Consider the following 22,034-nt stretch of genomic DNA (forward strand, 5'->3'; position numbering starts at 1 on the left):
GCTAAAAACTTGGGATCCTGTAAACAAAGGAGAGTCCTTGGAGGGATTTAAGTAGGAAACAACATGAGAACTTTGAAATTGAATTACAAGACATCATAGTTTAGGTATAAATTGAAAATCTGAACCTAAGTTGTGGCAGCAGGGATGGAGGGAAGAGAGGAGACATATTTGAGAAATTTAGTTTGTAATCTTGGCAGAACTCGAATGATGAATTGGTTATTGGGGGCTACTGTTTGATGTCCACAATGGTTTCTCACATAACAAGTATCATTACTTGGTAGCTAATTTTAGAGATTATTTGAATTGAAATAGAATCATCATAAAAATTCTTCCTCAGGGCAAAAGTTGACTTAAAATGTACTGTTTTTAAAAGCTACTTAGGAATGGTTGTTTAGAAGCATGCATATCAGAATTTATAACGGAATTCAGTGCTTTGAGTGTGTATGGAAGGCATAGATAATTTTTGCAGTTCGCCTTCCTACTTACTTGTGTTTTGTTGTTAATGCTCCCCCACGGACATTTTTTCCATTGATTTTTTTTTTTTTTTTTTAAGAGAGAGTGAAAGGGAAGGAGAGGGAAAGGAGGAGAGAGAAAGAGAGAAACATTGATGTGAGAGTGACACATTGATTGGTTGCCTCCTCTATGCGCCCAGCTGGGCTGGTGATCCGACACATTCTAACCATTTAGCAACACTGGCCAGGCCTACTTACTCTTTGGAATAGAGAGGTATGGGTTCTGAGCATACACTAAATTTACCAAAAGACAATCACAATAATATTTTTTTCATTGGTAATTTTAGTAACCACTAGGTGTCACTTAAAGTTAGGCAAACATTTTTAGTACTACTTAAAAAGAAGGCAAATAAATGTAGTTAGTCCTCACCTGAGGATATTTTTCCCATGACTTTTTCTTTTTTTTTTTTTTTTTTAGAGAAAATGTAAGGGAGGTGTAGAGACAGAGAAACATTGATGTGAGAGAAACACATCTATTGGTTGCCTCCTGCCCCAACCAGGGATCGAGCCTGGGGAACCTGCAACCCAGGTACATGCACTTGACTGATAATTCAAGACCCTTCAGTCTGCGGGGCAGTGCTCTAACCATTAAGTCAAACTGGCCAGGGCAAGAAGGCAAATATTAATAAAAAATATAAATTTACAGGCTTTTGGTTTCCAACCTATTTATTTCGAAACTTTTTAATAGCCCTGACTGGTTTGGCTCAGTGGATAGAGTGTCGGCCTGCAGACTCAAGGGTCCCAGGTTCGATTCCGGTCAAGGGCATGTACCTTGGTTGCAGGCATGTCCCTAGCAGGGAGTGTGCAGGAGGCAGCTGATCGATGTTTCTCTCTCATCGATGTTTCTAACTATATCCCTTCCTCTCTGTAAAAGAATCAATAAAATATATTTTTAAAAAAACACAAAAAACTTCTTAATAATCTTTAAGTGAGGATAGAGTGAGGATTCCAAAATACTTAGGTTTTCTATTATTTATATTTACTAAGTATCAGTTAAAACAAATTTTAAAAGTATTTCTTTAAAATAAACCAATTAGATCTTAAGTTTTGTAACAACTGTATTTTCCTAAGTTAACAGTATTTAGAAGAGTAGCATTTTCATATTTGCTTCTACATTCGGTTATTATATACTAGCTGCCGAAAGCTGTGGGCCCCCAGCCGCAGGCCCCGCCTCCGTGAGCAGCTTTGGGGGGGGGGCGGGGGCACGACACCAAGAGGTGCTCCATGCACCTCCTGGTCACCCACAAGTCCTGCCCGCCGCAGCCACCGCGGGACCCATCAATACACCTCCTGGTGAGTTCAGTCTTTGGGCATTACGGCCACAGGCCTTTTATAATATAGATTATTTTGGTTAAAGTATATGAAGAAAACTCAGCCTTACATAGATATGTAGTTGGGACAGGGAGGAGTATTTTAATTACCTTTTCAGATAATTATGGATATTTTTGTTACTCAAGGAAATTTTTTATTTGACAAACTTGAGAAGTAGTAGTTTCTTCAACTTTTCATTCCTGTTCCATTAAGATCTATTGGTTCATCTTACCTTTTGAATATATCTTTGATCCATGAATGATTTTATAACTTTCATTGGTCATATGAAGATACTTGTTTGCTCACTGATGTACATATTCTATTTCATTTTCATCATATTTTTAAAAGTTGTGGTAAAATAGAATAAAATTTGCCATTTTAACCATTTTTATTTTTATTATTTTTTTAAAAAATATATTTCTTTATTGATTTCAGAGAGGAAGGGAGAAGGAGAGAGAGATGGAAACATCAATGATGAGAGAGAATCATTCGGCTGCTTCCTGCACGCCCCCTACTGGGGATCGAGCCTGCAACCCAGGCTTGTGCCCTTGGCCGGAATCGAACCTGGGACCCTTCAGTCTGCAGGCTGACTCTCTATCCACTGAGCCAAGTCGGCTAGGGCTTAATCATTTTTAAGTATACAAATCAGTAGCATTCATTATATTCACATTATTATGGAACTATCACAACTATTTCCAAAACTTTCATCACCCCAAACAGAAGCTTTGTAACTATAAGCACATTAACTCCCCTTCCCTAGCTGCTGGTAATCTCTAATCTACTTTCTGTCTTCATGAATTTGCCTATTCTAAATATCTTGTATAAGTGTACCTGGCTTATTTCATTTAGCATAATGTTTTCAAGGTTCATCCATATTATAGCATGAATTAGAACTTCATTCCTTTTTATGGTCCAATAGTATCCCACTGTAAGTTTATACACCTGTATATACATTCATTTTGTTTAATTTTTAATCTCTTGATAGACACTTGGATTGTTTCCCCCTCTGCAATGAACATTGGCATACAAATATCTGTCCTTGTTTTCCATTCTTTGGGGTATATACCTAGAAGTGAAATTGCTGAGTCATGTGACAATTGTATGTTTAGTTTTTTGAGAAATTGCCAAGCTGGTTTTCACTATGGTTGCCCATTTTACATTCCTACCAGCAATGCATGGGGGTTCCAATTTCTTCACATCCGTACCAACACTTGTTATTTATAGTGGTGTCTCACTGTGGTTTTGACTTATATTTTCCTAACCTCTAATGGTGTTCAGCATCTTTTCATGTACTTGCCATTTGCTTATCTATGCAGAAATGTCTATTCAAATCCTTTGAACATTTTTAAATTGGGTCATTTTTCCTTTTGTTTTTGAATTGTGGGTGTTTTTTATGCAGTCTAAATATTTAACTCTTATCAGATATATAATTTAAAAACATTTTCTTCCAATTTGTAGGTTGATATTTCACTTTTTTTTCCACTTTTTTTTTTATTATTACTGATTTCAGAGAGGAAGGGAGAGTAAGAGAGAGATAGAAACATCAGTGATGAGAGAGAATCATTGATTGGCTGCCTCCTGCACATTGGATCCAGCCTGAAACCCAGGCATGTGCCCTTGACCAGAATTGAACCTAGGACCCTTGGGTCCACTGCCAACACACTATCCACTGAGCCAAACTGGCTAGGGCAGTGATGGCGAACCTTTTGAGCTCGGTGTGTCAGCATTTTGAAAAACCCTAACTTAAGTCTGGTGCCGTGTCACATAGAAATTTTTTGATATTTGCAACCATAGTAAAACAAAGACTTATATTTTTGATATTTATCTTATATATTTAAATGCCATTTAACAAAGAAAAATCAACCAAAAAAATGAGTTCGCATATCACCTCTGACATGCGTGTCATTGGTTCGCCATCACTGGGCTAGGGCAACATTTCACTTTTTAAATAATGTCCTTTAATGCACAAAAGTTTGAAATTCTAATAAAGCCAAATTTTTCTTTAACTGCTTCTGCTTTCAGTGTTATATTTAGAATCCATTACCAAGTCGCAAGTCATAAATATTTATTCCTATATTTTCTTAAAAGTTTTATGATTTTACCTCTTACATTTATGTCATACTTTTATAGTATCAAAAATAACATTTATTAATGCCACCTCTGTTCTCATTGATGAAGTCTTTAAGTATTGGGACAATGGTAGATATAATTTTTCCAGAATTCTAATTTTCACTTGAAACCTCAATTTTTATTATTGGCAACAAATACCATTAGTTGTTTTCCTTGAAGTGATAGATTCACTTCATTAAATTTTTTTTTAATCCTCACTCTAGGATGTTTTTCCACTGATTTTTAGAGAGAGTGGAAGGGAGAGGGAGAGACAGAGAGAAAGACTGATGTGAGAGAGACGCATCAATTGGTTGCCTCCTGTCCCACCAAGACCGGGAGCCTGCAACCAAGGTAACGTGCCCTTGACCAGAATTGAGTCCACAGGCTGATGCTCTATCTACTGAGCCAAACCAGCTAAGGCCACTGCATTGATTTTTAAGAAAATGTCTGCAGCATACTTAAGTCTGAATAGGCATGCAGTGTCTGTCGGTCATTCTTTTAGATAAAAATGGTGTCCCAACTTTGGCTGCTATGGCTCAGTTGGTTGGGTGTTATCCCATGCACCAGGAGGTTGCTGGTTCTACTCCTGATCGGAGCATATGTCAGGATTATGGGCTCTGTCCCCAGTAGGAGGCATGCAGGAGGCAGCCGATCAATGTTGCACTTTCACATTGATGTTTCTCTCTCCTTCCCCTCTCTCTAAAAATCAATACAATGTTATTTTTTTAATAATGGTGTCCCATTGGGAAAAGGTGTCTAGTTTACTTTATGACTCAAACAGTTATATGGATGATCTTCCTGGAGATAACCATCACACTTCATAGCAGAAGCGTTTTATATGTACTTCTCCTGACTGTGATAGGGCCCAGGGAGAAGAAATAGGTTCTGATGAGGCTGGACTGGTGTTGGGCTTCAGAGTCACCTAGGAACCTTTTATAAAGTATCATTAAGCTTCATTGCAACTTCCATCCCTTGTCAAAGATCATGTTTTAATAAATCTAACAATGGGGGCGGGGGTGCGGGGCGGGCGGCAGGCGGTTGTTTCGCTTTAAAAGCTCTCCAGTGATTGAGGTATAAACAAGCTTTCAAATTCTCTCACCCGGGTGTTTTAAAAGGCAGAGTGGGAGAACCATTTTAATTTGAGAAATTTTATCTACATCCTTTCATCTGCTTATACAGTCTTATTATAGAGAAACCTGTTTTTTAAAGTTGTCAGGAAAGAATATTTAATATTTCATCTTTTCTCCCTCCCAGAATTTGATCCTCCAGCTCCCTTTGTCACTCGTTTTTTGAACACAAGAGCAATGAAGGAAACCTTTAAGAGTTACATGGAATTGCTTGTTAGCATTGCTTTGGACCCTGACACAATGCAAGCCTTAGAGAAGAGCAATGGTACAGTCTGTTAAGTAGTACTTTTTTGGTAGTAATTTATAGATCTATTTTATTCTTGTGTTTTAGTTATGTGTTTAATGTATGGTTTTTGTAACATATACCTATACTTTGTCCATTAACAAATCAATGATATGCATAGCCCATGGACACAGACAATAGTGTGGTGTAGGCCTGGGAGGGGCAGGTGCAGGGTGGGAGGAGGTCAATGAGAAAGAAAGGGGGAGGACATCTGTAATACTTTCAACAATAAAAATAAATTTGAAAATAATAATAATTAATTAATTTAAAAAACCAAATCCATGATATATATTTATTCTGTAAAATGGTAATATCTTTTCATGACTTTTCTGAATATTTGAACAACTTTATATTGGATGCACTTTTATTGATTTCTATTCACGGTAAAATTATGTAACTAACCAATAGTTTCTTTCAACTGTGGAATCATTATCATCCTCATAATATTTCATGTATATCATGAAAGATCCAGATACTGGAAAGATGAATCAGATAATGATATAAAAATTGAAATTTCATATTTGTGTCCAGTAAAAGAGACATCACAGTAATTATTTTCTTATCTATTAGTAGTAAAACTATATGCATTGGGTTACATTCATTAATATTTCTTTATACTTTAGTAATTTTATATTATAATAAAATAGGGATAAAATTGATATATGAAATAAACTTATAATTCACATAGCTAATGTTGCTCACTAATATTTAGCCTTCAGCTACTTTAGTTTTTACCAGGGACAACTAAAAGAAGGAATGAGCCCTGCTGGTATGACTCAGTGGTTGAGCATCAACCCATAAACCAGGAGGTCATGGTTTGATTCCCGGTCAGGGCACATGCCCAGGTTGTGGGCTCGATCTCCAGTGTGGGGTGTGCAGAGGCAGTCAATAATGATTCTCTCTCATCATTCATGTTTCTATCTCTCTCTCCTTCTCCCTTCCTCTCTTTCAAATCAGTACTTGTTTTTTTTTAAGAAGGAATGAAAGGATTAATGAGCTAATTTTCATTACCCTTATATCAAAATGAATTGAACAGGTATAAGATCAAAAGATAATCAGATATTTCAACAGTAATGCCTAATAATACATATTGTTTTATTATTTCCACATATTTTGCCAGGCTATTCCATTTCAATCCCAGAAGAACTTGGACATCCATTTTGGTGGATAAAGACAGTGAGGATCAGAGGTTAAGAGACTTGATTAAGGGCCCACAGCTTGCAAGTAGCAAAGGATTAAGATCAAAGGTCTTCTAATTTCTGGTCCATGCTTTTTTGACCATCTGATATAATCTGTACATCATTTTAGAATTAGAGATTGTCTAGTCAAAAATATTTATTTGGTAGACTAAGGTTCAAAAAGATTAAATTTTATTTCCTAAGTTAACAAGTTAGTGGTAGATGAACCATGATCAAAACCCAATAGTTGCTCTAGCTGGTTTGGCTCAGTGGATAAACTGTCAGCCCATGGACTGAAGGGTCCTGGGTTCCATTGTGGTCAAGGTCATGTACCTTGGTTGCAGGCTCAATCCCCGAGGGAGGAAACCAATCAACGTCTCTCTCTCACATAGATTTTTCTCTCTCTTTGCTCCCCCCCTTCTACTTTCTAAAAATCAATGGAGCCCTAGTCGGTTTGGCTCAGTGGATAGAGCGTCGGCCTGCGGACTGAAGAGTCCCAGGTTCGATTCCAGTCAAGGGCATGTACCTTGGTTGCGGGCACATCCCCAGTAGGAGGTGTAAAGGAGGCAGCTGATCGATGTCTCTCTCTCATTGATGTTTCTGACTCTCTATCCCTCTCCCTTCTTCACTGTAAAAAATCAATAAAATATATTTAAGAAAAAAAAAGTAAAAATCAATGGGAAAGTATCCTTAAGTGAGAATTAACAACAACAAAAACAATACTTAATTTCTGGGTTGGTATTTTTGCCATTAAATGTTTTCCACTCTCAAAGCTTCTTGCATCATAAAATACACATCTCTTAGTAGTGGTTATTTCTCAACAGTTGTATTTAAATGATTTTTTAATATTGCTTATTTTTCTCCATATAATATGAGGGGGAAAGATTTTAATGGTTATAGTTAAAAATTGATATATATGTAAAACTTGTCTTTGTTTAATGAATTTCTCATAGTATTTGAATAGAATTAATCACTACTAGAAAGATAAAAGAAAACTATCAGGTGTGTTATTGTGTGACCTTAAAAAGTGTTCCTCACTAAGGACTTTTTCTTCAATTAGGGGACATGTTCTTTCACTAGTCACTGTGCTTGTGTTTGTATTTTAATATATAAAGAGTGGTTTTATTCATCTCTGAAATTAGAAACTAGATCCGGAGGATTATATATACATTTTCAGAAAGGTCATTAAAGATTATTCATGTTACAAAACATCATCATCTAGCTCTGTCCTAGTGGCTTAGTTGGCTGGAGCATTATCCTGTACACCTAAAGGTTGCAGGTTCAATCCCCAGTTGGGGCCGTAAAGGAGGCATCTGATTGATGTTTCTCTCTCACATTGAGGTTTCTCACTCTCCCTTCCTCTCTCTAAAAAAATCAATAAAAACATGTCTTCAGCCCTAACCGGTTTGGCTCAGTGGATAGAGCGTCAGCCTGCAGACTGAGGGGTCCCAGGTTCGATTGCAATCAAGGGCATGTATCTTGGTTGCGGGCACATCCCCAGTAGGGGGTGTGCAGGAGGCAGCTGATCAATGTTTCTAACTCTCTATCCCTCTCCCTTCCTCTCTGTAAAAAATCAATAAAATATTAAAAAAAAAACAAAAAAACCCACGTCTTCAGATGAGGATTATTGAGAAAGAGACAGCAAAGAACAAAGAAAGAAAAAGAAATCATCTAATAACCTAAAATATTTAATACAACACCAAAAATAATTAAACTTATATTCTGAAGGTGCTTTTCTTAAAAGTCCTTAACATTTCAGAGGGGTGAAGAAGGAAGCAGAAAGTTTTGGGTTGGAATCCTTGTTATACTTTTACTCTCTCCTTTTTAAAAATAACTATGTTGACTCTTGTGTTTTTAAAACTGGATTTTGATCATTTTTCTTGCCCTACTTTTTTTTAAGTTACCTAATTATTTTAATCCTCACCTGAGGACATGCTTTTTTTATTGATTGAGAGAGTGGTGAAGGTAGAGAGAGAGAAAGAGAAACATCGATGGGTTGCCTCTTGCACATGCTCTAACTGGGGATTGAACCCACAACCCTCTGGTATACAGGATGACACTCCAACCAACCAAGCCAGGGCCTTTCCCTACTTTTTCTTTGCCTCAAACTACAGTGAATTAAGAATATCATACTCAGTATTTTAGAAAATTTTATAATCCTATATAATAAAAGCCTAATATGCTAAGTGGCTGGTCAGTTGGCTGTTGAACCAATCAAGGGTAATATGCGAATGATATGCTAAGGTCGCTCAACCGCTCACTATGACATGCACTGACCACCAGGGGGCAGATGCTCTGACCAGTAGGTTAGCTTGCTCCTGGAGTCCAGCAGATTGGGACTGAGCAAGACGGGCCAGACATGCCCTGGAGCCTTCCCACAGTCCCTCCCCAGCTGGCCAACCTCCCGCATCCCTCCCCAGCCACGATCGTGCACCGGTGGGTCCATCAGCCTGGCCTGTGCCCTCTTGAATCCGGGACCCCTCGGGGAAGTCAGAGAGCCGGTTTCAGCCCTATCCCGCAGCCAAGCTGGGGGACCCCACTGGTGCAGGGCCTCTAGTGTTAAATAAATTTCCAATAATTATAATGCTATTATTGTTCAGATGGTAAATGAGGTCTGGAGAAATCAGACAGCTTGCCTTCTTGTCAAATCACTGCTATCAATCAATTCTGGTGGCGGAGAAGGGTAAAACCTAGGACTTTTAATCCTTTCATACTAGGATCATGCTTTTTTCTCACTTGACTATTGTAAACCTATTTTTCAAGTTAGCTTTTGTTCAGAAAACTTCATGTCCTAATTTTCAAAAGCATTACTTTATATAAGCCAATTAAATTAATGTATTGATATGTTAATGATTTGAAAAACTTTAATGAGTTTTTGAGTTGATAGTTTATCCTGTTATAATAAATTTTTATCTTGTTTTAGATGAGCTACTTTTGCCTCATATGAAAAAAATAGATAGCATGCTGAATGATAACCGAAAGAGACTTCTTTTGAATCTTCATTTGGATCAATCATTCAAGGTATTTTCTTCAGATGATTTATTAGCAAACTCAGTGAGAATCGTAGTCTTAAATACAATAGGAAGGAAATTTATGACAGTCATTTTCCATTTTATAAAATTTCCTTACCCAATAAAAATTTGATTTTTATTCATTGAGTCTTTAGCTTGTCTTCATTATTAAGCATATTCTTTTTTTAAAAAAATTCTTTATTGTTGAAAGTATTACATATGTCTCCTTGTTGCCCCCATTGGCCACTCCCAGCCTGCTCCCACCCCCCAGTACAGGCCCTTACCCCCTATTGTGTGTGTCTATTGGTTATGCTTACATGCATGCATACAAGTCCTTTGGTTGATCTTTTACCCCCTGTCACCCTCCCCTACCTTCCCTCTGAGGTTTGACAGTCTGTTTGATGCTTCTATATTTCTGGATCTATTTTTGTTCATCAGTTTATGTTGTTCATTCTATTCCTATTAAACATATTCTTAATGTTAATTGTTTACTTTTCTTTGCTTAAATTAATTTTTTGGGCTTATATATTTATCTAGTATTCCTTCTATAAAATAACTCATAAATGTTTCAAAAATATTTCCTATAAACTACCACTGTATACCAATCTTTCTTACTTTTAAACTTTTTCAAATTTTTCACATTTCATCTATAGTTAGAATTGGCATTTTCTTCGCATGGTCATCAAAATTCCCTTTACTTGCCTTATTTAGCCAATATCTGAGGAAAATTAATCCTCATATAATGGTAGGAGATACATATAATTATATTTGTTAATATATCTTGCCACTATAAGTTGTTTTTAGTGTTATCAGAAATATAAAACAACAGTAAGTTAATCTAAACTCAGAAAATTTATCACAGAAGCTACCTAGTTGTCAAAAACTCTCCAGCTCTTATTCAGAGTATAACATATAACATCTAAAAGTGTTTGAGTCTGTCTTCAGATAATTTTTTTGCATATTTGTATAGCTTTTCTTTTTATTAACAGTTTATTTTTTATAGAAGTTTCATGGCAAAATTGAGTTTCCATATGCCACACACACACACGAACAACCTCCCCAGTTATCAACATCTACCAGAATGATACATTTCTTATTATTGATGAACCTACACTGACATATCATTATAACCCAAAGTCCATAGTTGACATTACGGTGTTGCACATTTTATGGGTTTGGACGTGTATCCACTATTATAGTATCATGTAGAGTAGTTTCACTGCCCTAAAAATCCTCTGTGCTCTGTCAAGTCATTCCTCCTCCCTACCCCCCCCCCCCCCCCACCTTTGGCAACCACTGATATTTTTACTGTCTCTTTTTACCTTTTCCAGAATGTCATATTGTTGAAACCATATAGTGTATAGCCTTTTAAGATAGGCTTCTTTCACTCAGTAATATGCATTTAAGGTACTGCCATGTCTTTTCATAACTTAATAGTTCATTTCTTTTTAGCACTGAATAATATTCCATTGTCTGAATGTACCAGTTTGTTCACCTCCTGAATGATATCTTGGTTGCTTCCTAATCCTGGCAATTATCAATAAAGCTACTATATACATCCATGTGCAGGTTTTTGTGTGGGCTTAAATTTTCAATTTCTTTGGGTAATTTGTATAGCTTTTTCACATCACTGTTTTATCTTAACTCCACATAAAAGTGAAAATTGATTTTATTTTAGCTAGGTGAAAATTAAGGCTCTGAACACTGAGTTCAAAATTAATTGACACCAAACTCTACCAGTAGTCCTATATTCTTCACTGATATGTACTTGTAGGGAAAAAATGTCCAAAGTTGGTAAGAAGCTCATTACTAAGAATTTGGTCTACTGACTCCTAGTCAAGTATTTTCCACTTAACTATTCTTCAAATGAAATATCCTTTGGGAAATACCATGTTTCTAGAGACAAGAGAATATTCTTAGATGTGTGTTTTCTAAAGATTTATTAAATCTTAATAGTGACCAGTTTTGGCTAACCATGTTTTAAATATCAAACCAGTTCTCTAATAACTTGCATTAAAATGAAGCTACCACTTGAAATTTAATAGATTCAGTAGATATTTAAAGCTTATGTAATAGTTTATGATAAGCAAGTGAAAAATTAGTTTTGATATTCTTATTTTCACGGAAAAAAACAAAATTTTTAAAATTAGTTAATTTTGATAATTTTCATTTATAGCTATTTCTAAGTTACAATACACAAACAGTACTAAAATTTAGAATGATTTGATATAAAATATTACAAACAGTAGATTATAAAATATTTTCTATTCTTTAGAAATAATTAACCCCACTTCCCATGATGATCCCGGTAATTTTAGGAATCCTAAAGCTTTTTGAAGTTAATGATCTATTTCCTCTGAATCCTATTTACTTCCAGTCATCTTTAGCATCTTGTGCTTATTAGAAAGAACACTTAAGTTTTCTCCTTTCGTCTGCACACTGACCTAGTGTTCATTGTTCCCAAATATAAAATCCATTTATTTTTATTTTTTGGTCTTTAAATTCCATTTGTTATAAAGAGTAATTCAAGCCTGGGCATGTTTTATAAGGAAAACACCAAAGTATATAATAGCACAAATAATCTAAGAAAATGAAGCTAGAAATTAGTGATAGCTCACTCTGGTAGGAAATAGTAAAAATTCTATTGTGTCTATTAAATGAAACTTAGTTCCCTCCTACACTTATATATAAAAACATTAGGGTCTCTGTTTAAAAATGCGTTGTTAGGAATACCAGGTGTTTGGGAACTCACACGGGTTTTGAAAAGAGTGGCCTTGAAGGTTATGATTGTTTATAAAACAGTTTATCAAATGAGAAGTACAATCTATATATATAAAAGCCTAAGCGACCGTTAAGGCGGAACAACTGAACGACGAGTAGCTATGACGCACGCTGACCACCAGGGGGCAGGCGCTCAACACAGGAGTTGCTCCCTGATGGTCAGTGCACTCCTGCAGCTGGCCAACCTCCCGCAGTACCTCCCCCTGGCCAGCTGGCCCTGATCACCCATGCACGAATTTGTGCACTGGGCCTCTAGTTTGTATAATAAATATAATGGGGCCAAAGCCGGTTTGGCTCAGTGGATAGAGCATCGGCCTGCAGACTGAAGGGTCCCAGGTTCGATTCCAGTCAAGGGCCTGTACCTGGGCAGCTGATGGATGTTTCTCTCTCATCGATGTTTCTAGCTCTCTATCTCTCTCCCTTCCTCTCTGTAAAAAATCAATAAAAATATATTTTAAAAAATAAATAAATATAATGGGGGAAAATAAAGATAATGTGAACTCTTAAACCCTTTTAGTATCAAAATATTAAATGATGCTAGTAGCTCAATTTTTAAAAACTATTCAAACTAGTTAAATTTAGATAAAAATATTCAATTATTTTTTTTAAATATATTTTTATTGATTTCAGAGAGGAAGGGAGAGGGAGAGAGAACTAGAAACATCAATGATGAGAAAGAATCATTGATCAGTTGCCTCCTGCACGCCCTACACTGGGGATCGAACCCGCACCCCGGGCATTTGCCATAACTGGGAATTGAACCATGGCCTCCTGATTCATAGGTCAATGCTCAACCACTGAGCCCACTGTGGCCAGGTTTCAATTATTGTTTGTAGCTTTTCATGTCAGGATGATTTGCCAAGTAGGTAAGGGCATAAATATGCCAGTGACTTTTAAAGAATGGACTAGAATTGGTTCTGCCATATGGCCACTAAATTATCAGTGATAACTATTGTATCATTGTGGTCACAAAACTCATCAAACTCTGTTTTACACTCTTATTTCACAACTGCATTTTCTATAGTCAAAAGAAGCAAGAGAAGTGGTGAAGCCAGAGGAACATTACAACACTTGTCTCTTGCCCTGATCCAGGACTTGACCAAGTTTTAGTGTTAACAGTGGTTCAATTGGTAGAGCTTTGAAGAAACTTAAGTAGATTTACAATGGTTTGACTTAATTTTTTTACTTTAAGATGGTGTAAAAGATATATGAATTCAGTAGAAGCTATACTTCAAGTTTTGAATTTTGACCTTTTGAGCTACAATATGTGGTATGATACTCTCTTATAATGCTGGGCAGCAGCAGGGACCCACAAATCCCACTTAGCCTCGTGATCACAAGGTTAAACAACAATGCTCTGTAGTGTAGTGGTAAATGCATTTTCAACTTACATTATTTTCAACTTAGCATGGGTTTATCAGAATATAACCCCATCATAAATTAAAAGCATTTGTATATGTCCCTCTTTCCCCTACATTGAAACCAGAAAGGCATTATTGCAAAGAACTTTCTGCCTCATTCAGGAGTTCCCACAGTGTCATGTGGGGTTGCTTACAGCATGTCATAAGGATGACCCAGATTCAAGGGATGGGGAAATAGAATCTACATTTTTTTTATTTGAGGTATAATTGCGTACAACATTATATTAGTTTCAGGTGTATAGCAAGGATTCAATATTTGTCTATACTGCAAAATGATCACCATAAATATAGTTAAGATTCACATCTTGATGGGGGGAGCTGCAAAGAATTTGGCCATGTTTAACACTCCACGTATGTGTGTATTTGAATATCATATATGCCACACCCAATCAGTGTTCCCAATATATATATTTGTGTGTATATGTACATGTATGTAAACGTTTATATATTTTTTAAAGTAAATTTGAGTAGCTATAAGGAGTGTAAATTAGTTTTCTTCTGATGTCAATTATTTTTGCTTTATTTTAAAGAATGCTTTGGAAAGTTTTCCTGAACTAACAATAATTACTCGAGACTCTAAAGCAAAAAGTGGGGGATCTGCTGTTTCTAAAATCAAAATGAATGGCAAAGCTTATAATAAGAAAACTCTGAGGACTTCTAAAACAACCATTAAATCTGCACAAGTAAGTATATATTGATTGATGTTATTATACCTCTTCCAGTTGTTGATATAATTCTAATTAAAACATTGAGGCAGGCAAATATTTTACTATATTGTTAAATTTGAATTATTTTCAGGTAGGAATGAGCCGCTCTGGCCTAAAAAGCAGGGATTCCATCTTATTCTTTGTTTCTCTCCATTACCTAGCACAGTATCTGGCATATAGTAAGTGCTCAAAAAATTTTTAAATAGCCTAGTAAGCAAGAAATATACCATGCTTGTATGTATATTTTATAGTTTTTTTGTCATTGGATACAAATGCATACAGATAAATGAGTGTGCACACATTTAATAAGATTCAGTGTTGACCACATATCTGCAAAATTGTTAAAATTGAAATTGATTCATTTTCAAGCATGGTCTAAGTTAATGCCTATTCAGAAAAAGAAGTGATAGATTCATTCATTCTTTCAATAAAGTTTTTGGGGTTTTTTTAGTGCTTGTAGTATGCCAAATACACTTCTAAGTACTAAGAATACAACAGTGAAAAGGGTCAATATTTCCTGCCCTCATTTAATTTATATTGGGGATGGAGTATGTAATAAATAGATACCCATGTTTTAATTAGGCTAAAAAAGAAGTTATAGAAATATATGTTATACATGGAGGAAAACATGGGAAATATATAACATTTTGTTAATCTTGTTTATCTCTGAACCAAGAAATTATAGGATTCTTTTACTTTATAAATCATCTTATGTCTTCACTGTTTAAACTTTTCTATAATGGTTAAATATTTTGAAATAGTGTATATTTATGTTCAAGAAAAAAAAGTGAAGGTTTAAAAATAAAATTTAAATTCTTATTTTGAATAAGCCTCTTATTAATAGCAGCTTATTAATACAAGCTAATATCTAGCCATACAAGTCACTTTTAATATTTCCTTTGAAACTTTTAGCCTAGTATTTTTATAAAAGTGTTCTTAGCTTAGGTGCTCCATGAAATAAATATATCTCTAAACTGTTTTCTTGTTACAGGAGTTTGCTGTTGATCCAGAGAAAATACAGCTATATTCTTTGTATCATTCACTCCATCATTATAAATATCATGTTTATCTGATATGTAAAGACGAGGTAATTATTTTTTCATTTATTTAAAAACAAAATGTATGTTTTTCCATGCTTTAAGGAGACTGTAGCTATATTATTTTTAATGTGTCAAAGAGAATTGCTTAAAAATGTATGTCTCTATATTCTCTAATAAGTAATGACTAGAAGATTGCTCCTAGCCTCTCTGGTGTGTTGTGCTCAGATTAATCTGAGGCTCACCGCCTCTCAAAGGAGCTATAAGTGGTAATGTTTTAGGTTGTGGGTGCTTGGTTTACATTGCCATAATAAATGGTACTTTATTGTATTTTCTTCTCAATGTATAATGATCCTGTTTTAATATACTTCAGTCACAAATATCTCACTGTTTTCCTTATCACTAGAATGACCCTATCCTTTTCAATTATAGAGAAATGGGGTTTTGTTCCTTGGCATGAAGAAATGATAGTTAACATTTAATTGTAGCTTTTAAGTATCATAATTTAAGTTGCTTAGAAATTACATATGACAATAGTACCACTTTGTGGATGGGATATCAGGATTAACTCGCTCAGGGTTTAAATGTAGATAGTACTATCAGGTGTTTTGCTTTGTTTTTAATTAAAAAGGGTTAAGTTTACTCACAGTTACATGTAATGTATTTCATAATGGTCTGGTTTCAAAAGATGTTCTAAATCTAACCTCTGTTTAGCAAAGGAGAAAGTAAAGGTGGTCATGCAAAATATGTTCACTATTTTTACATTATCTTAAAGGAAATATTGACCTCAAATTTTGTCATTCTGCTTTTAATACAACTGAAAGGAATTTTAAAAGTTTGAACCACTTTTCCTGGCCTTCTTCCTTGCTTCCATGGAGCCAAAAATGATAGGATTAGACTTCATTCAAATGTACATGAAATAATTATTCTCCGTGGATGGGTTTTGAAAAAAAAGATCAGTACTTATAGGTGAATTAATAAATCCTCTTTTCAGGATATAGAAATAGTCTTTATAAAGAGCTTATAAAGTGATAAGTATAAGCTAATGTGGCAATTCTCTTTATTTTAGATCTCTTCTGTGCAGAAGAAAAATGAAGATTTAGGACAAGAAGAAATTGTTCAGCTTTGTATGAAAAATGTAAAATGGGTAGAAGACCTATTTGAAAAATTTGGAGAACTTCTAAATCATGTACAGCAGAAATGCTTCTAACATTTCCAGAAAATTTTCATCTGTTTTGTAGCACTAATGAAATGGTGGAGGGAGTGATCAAAGTTGGTCTAGAGCAGTGGTTATCAACCTTCCTAATGCCGCGACCCTTTAATACAGTTCTTCATGTTGTGGTGACCCCCAATTTCATTGTTACAGATTGAACATAATTAAAGCATAGTGATTAATCACAAAAACAGTATGTAATTATATAGGTGTTTTCCGATGATCTTAGGCGACCCCTGTGAAAGGGTTGTTCGACCCCCAAAGGGTCGCGACCCACAGGTTGAGAACCGCTGGTCTAGAGCCTTGGATAATCAAATGTCGAGTAGTGATCTCCTGCAGGCACACCTGCTCTGGCCATAGAACTTGCTTGCATCCTGACCTCTGCTGAAGGACAGTGGTGCTGCCAAGGAAGTCAGTCCTTCGAAAATGGATCTACGTCCCACCACATTTTTATCCTAATGAATGATTTTTCTATTTTGTAAACCATTTGGTAACTGAGTTTTATTTTCAGAAATGTTTTTTGACAAATGATGAAGCATGCACTAAATATAATTTTTCTTTATTGTTAGGTAACACTTAAGTAGCTTGATTATTTTTTCCTGACTCTGACTAAACACCAGAATGATAGAAAGGTGGCTGAAATCATATGTTTGTATTCATGTCTGGCCACAAAACAGAAAGTATTGTACATGTGTAAACAGATCTGGTGTGCTATGACATTCTGTATGAGAATATCTTCAAGTTAAAATATAAAATTCAGAAACTGCATTCTGCTTTACAAACTCCTTTTACTCTTAACATGTTCAGGAAACTGGATGTGGAATTGGTGCAATTCTATGACTGCTTTTTGTGTCAAATTATATTGTGATAAAAAAAATGACATACTATCTTCCTTATCTCGAAGAAAAGTATTTTCCTTTATACTGTTTTTTTTTTCCCTTTGGAAAAAAATTTCAATTGTACATTTTATTTCACTAATAGTTGTATTTTTCACAAGGAAAATGTTGTGATTATAATTGTTTGATGTACCTGTACTACACTTTTCATTTTCAGTACATCTTATTTAGTTATATGTTGAATTTCAATTGTGAATTCTATCTTGAGGTAACCTTTTTGTTTATACAGATTTGCTTCAGTGTTATCCAGAATATGCATTCAGTACTAGAATTAGTTTAGCTTTATAATGGGGTTGTGTTAGACACTGCTGTAATTTTCTGACTCATGAAAATAAATTTCTTACTAAACAAGCATTTGATTAACTGATTTGTTGAAACAAAAATCTAACCACATTATACATTTTAAAGAATAAAATTTATAATTAGATTACATGCATGCAGTGTTAAACACAGCCTACCTAACTCTCAGAACTGGAAGTGGTAGAGCTCTCCTTGGTGCCTTTCCAACCTTTATACATGCTATCATAGCTAGTTAATTTGTCAATTTGTCAAGTACTTTAGCTGAGAGACAGTGAATGTATTAGGTTCAACATGACCTTGTGTTTTTTGTGTTTGCCAACAGGATGCCTTATTTGTTTGAGAAAAAGATTTAATAGTGTCCTTCTAAATGATCTCCTTTTTTTAGGATTCTAAAGAACTTGTTAATCATCATACTTTTGTTTATTTTACTACCATTTAGTGCCTTAAGTCCTATCAAGAAAGCAGTGTTACTGCTCAATGCCCAAATAAGACGTGCTTATGTAGCTATTGCTATTGTCTTCATTTTGAGTTAACAGGCTGACTTCTTATAATTAAAAACCGAAGTAAACTGGCAAAGAATTGAAGGTAACATGTGACTTGATTTGGGAATAAAACGTAGCATTGAGTGAAAAATGAGTATTGAGTTAACCTTACATATTTATTTCTGATGGTTATCTTTTTAAAAGCAATAATCCTTAATTCAACAATCTTTTTACCTGCCATTAGACAAGATACTTAAAACAAAGTTTCTCTCTAGGGTTGAATGTTTCATTTCTGAAAGTTTTATAAAAACAACACCTGTTTGGGCAGCTTATTTTGAAAACAAAAATAACCTAGATTCATTTTGATAGTTCAAATAAGAAGCTATCAGCAAGTGAAAGCATCATAAAATTGATTTTGTTATGTAGAAGAGTAAGAAGCAGCTATATCTCTTTCTGGTACTGGCTCTGGACAGAATTGGTTTCTTTCATTTCAAAGTACAGAGTAGGTAACTACATCTCCTAATGTAGTGTTTAAGTATACATCTTTACTCCCCCAGCTTTCTTGCCTGAATCACTGATGATTTATATTTTTTTAGAAGCTGTGTTGCATTTAGGTAACTTGAAGTACATGTTTGAAATCACTAGCCACATTTTCTTCACAAGGTCCATGGAAAAAAGATGTTTCCTATAGAAAACCACCCATTTTCTTTTCAACTGCAGTTGTCCTCAAACTGTTTGCAGTTGTATTCATTGTAATAAAACACGTGTTTTCAATAACATCAGAAGCCAAGTCTACAATACTGCCTGGAAGAGATCCATTGTTTTGTACCATTTTTTTCTCATGTAATCCATATTACATGAGATTATATCAAACTTGGGCTTTAAGGGAAAGTGGGACAATTATGACAACCATATATAAGTCCTTTAAGAAGCTGAATAAATATCTAGCTGGGTAACATTCACATTCCTTGCCAGGGAGTTTAAAATTTATAATATAGAAATAACTTTAGGTTGTAGATTGAGTTAAAGAGGGGTAAAGCACATGTTGCCACAACCTAGAAAAACATGTTTAAGGAAGATTAGATTTTTTTTTACCTACAGATATCTGGAAACAATTTAATATAAAAAGTCCTATGTTGGTGTTTGTTTATAGTGCAGATTAGTGGTTGGGGAAGTGGCCTAGAAAACAGTATGATGGAAAAATCTTAAAATTTTAAACGGCTTAGAAAATGTTCAGATTATCTTCAAGTTTCTGAAATTTAAAAATGAAAATTGTAGATGACTCATACGTTACTACTATTTTCAAAGCTTTCCTCACGTTTTTTAGTCTCACTTTCCTTTTACTATACATATTTATTTTCAGCTATTTTCCAACCTATGACTTTGGCAATATACCCATAAAACCAATGTAGCAGCAGGGTTATTGAATCAGCTTTGGGTCCCAAAAGTTTCTTCAGCTGTACAAGTGAATTTTATTGTATTTGTAGAATACAGTTTTTGTTTTAAACTGTACTTTCATCTGTTGCTCAAAAATGCTTTTTAATTAGAGTGAAAAATCCCAGGATAACTGCTTCTGCGTCAGTTGCATTCGACACATAAACTGCACAAATGAACAATGTACGCTACTGGTTGTACATTAACTTCCATGTGCAACTTTTAGCATCTGTGTTCTCAAATGCATGTTTTTGTAAATCACCTTTATTTATAAGTGGCAATAATTGAAGTTAAGGATACAAAGAAACCTGCATTTGCAATCCAGAGTTTTAAGTGGTCCATAATACAATGTATGGAAATGTGAAAGATAATTTTGTATATTTGTTTGTTACTAACTCAGATCATTAAAATGAAAGCAATTTTTTAAACAACAAAATCAGAATGTTTGGGGTTTGGTCTATTTTTTAATATTTGAAAACAGGTATTGTATTTTACTAAAGCATCATCATGTTACAGATTTCTCATACAACACATATCATGTAGAGTCCTAAACAAAGTTATTAGGTATAGGTGGTATATGATCCACCCATGATTTTCTAAAATTAAGTCAATATTGATTAATTATATACTACCTCAGCTGACAATATCAGAAAATAACTGAGTTTGTGTTAAGGTAGAACTCTTTTAGTCCTTTTCTACCTATAAAGGTGTATGAATCCATTAATTCACCTAATTTTTTATTTGAAAATAAAGCAAAGCTAGAAGTAACTGCTACTCTCAAGATATTTTTATTATCTATATTAAAAGGTAAAAAAGAAATGTGTCCTGACTGATGCTTTAATTTTCAGAATAAGATTCTGCCTTAACCTTCAAATAATATTTTAAAATACTAAATATTTCAAGCAAAAATATTGTCCGCATATTTGCTATGCTTTAGTTTTGGTTATATAAGAACTTATTTCTTGATTTATTTTACACAGTTCAAAACTAAAACTTTAATCAATGATCTCTATCAAAAAGTATTTTAAAATTCTGTAACATATCTCCATTTGGTTGCTGACATTGCTGTTCATTTTAGTATTTTTGCACAAAATATTAGAATACAGCCACTATTCAAAACTATATGATAGAAATTAATACTACACTGCTTTGTTAATGTAGTTCTTTTTAAAAAAAAACATTTTTAATGATTTCAGAGAGGAAGGGAAAGGGAGAGAGAGATAGAAACATCATTGATTGGCTTCCTCCTGCACGACCCCTACTGGGGATCGAGCCTGCAACCTGGGCATGTGCTCCTGACCGGAATCGAACCTGGGACCCTTCAATTCACAGGCTGAAGTTCTATCCACTGAGCCAAACCAGCTAGGGCTTATATTCTTTTTTTAGTATTTTAAAAAACATTTTGTAGCCAGGCTAGTGTGGCTCAGTAGTCAAGCACTGACCCATGAACCAGGAGGTCCAGGTTCGATTCCCTGTCAGGGTACATGCCCAAGTTGAGGGCTTGATTCCCCAGTAGGGAGCATGCAGAAGGCAGCCAATCAATGGTTCTCATCATTGATGTTTCTATCCCTTCCCTTTCCCCACTCTGAAATGAATAAAAACATTTAAAAAATTTCTGTATCTCAATGAAACTCAGTTATTTAACCTGACTCTCTCAGGGAAGATTTGAAAGGGAATACTGCTACTCTTTGTTTTCCATGTGGAAATGTTTTTATTAGCAGAAAAATAATAAAACTACTCATAATTTTTTTCTTAAAGTCCAAGAATATAAAAATGAACTTGTAAAAAAAATTACAAACCATTCTCTACTAGGTCTTTGACATCAGCCTAACACACACTTTCAGTTCCCAATATGGGGAGGGATAAATCACAAGATTATGTATTTATGGATTTGCCCTTTTCTGTAGTGTGGCTTTAAATAAATTCCTAAATTTTAGAGATACCATATTTAAATGAAGATTAAAAAGGACATTCCAAAGTGGAATAGAAACTAGATTATTGATCATTTTAGTTTATGTACATATCTGTTCTTCAGTTAAAATGAATAATTTAGAACTGAATGGTTTCAAATAAAAGGAAGATACAATTACCTGTTAGTCTATTGTTAAACCTTATCTATTTTGTGATGTTAATCAGGAGTCAAGAAGTTACTTTGCAAAAATAACAAGTTTTACATATAATTTATCTGTGATACATGGAGAGTTTACTGTTTATACCTGAACTAAATATAAG

At 34.7% G+C, this 22,034-nt stretch overlaps 1 protein-coding gene across 6 annotated transcripts in view; it reads left to right on the plus strand.

Moving 5' to 3' along the window:
• The window catches only part of QSER1 (glutamine and serine rich 1), a 64,254-nt gene extending 43,853 nt beyond the window's left edge, over positions 1-20,401 (plus strand). For 5 of the 6 annotated variants that reach the window (XM_070427739.1, XM_070427741.1, XM_070427740.1 and 2 more), the window contains 5 exons: positions 5,187-5,324; positions 9,444-9,541; positions 14,264-14,416; positions 15,432-15,527; positions 16,547-20,400. In XM_070427739.1, coding sequence (XP_070283840.1) covers positions 5,187-5,324; positions 9,444-9,541; positions 14,264-14,416; positions 15,432-15,527; positions 16,547-16,687 — 626 coding nt within the window. In that variant the 3' untranslated portion in view covers positions 16,688-20,400. Of the gene's footprint in view, positions 1-5,186; positions 5,325-9,443; positions 9,542-14,263; positions 14,417-15,431; positions 15,528-16,546 lie in introns of all 6 variants that reach the window. The other variant, XM_070427742.1, reaches the window with a different exon arrangement.
• Positions 20,402-22,034: the final 1,633 nt, after the last annotated feature.

Source organism: Myotis yumanensis, unplaced genomic scaffold, assembly GCF_028538775.1.
Source record: "Myotis yumanensis isolate MYYU_CA2020_CCGP unplaced genomic scaffold, mMyoYum1.0.hap1 SCAF_10, whole genome shotgun sequence".
NCBI lineage: Eukaryota > Metazoa > Chordata > Mammalia > Chiroptera > Vespertilionidae > Myotis > Myotis yumanensis.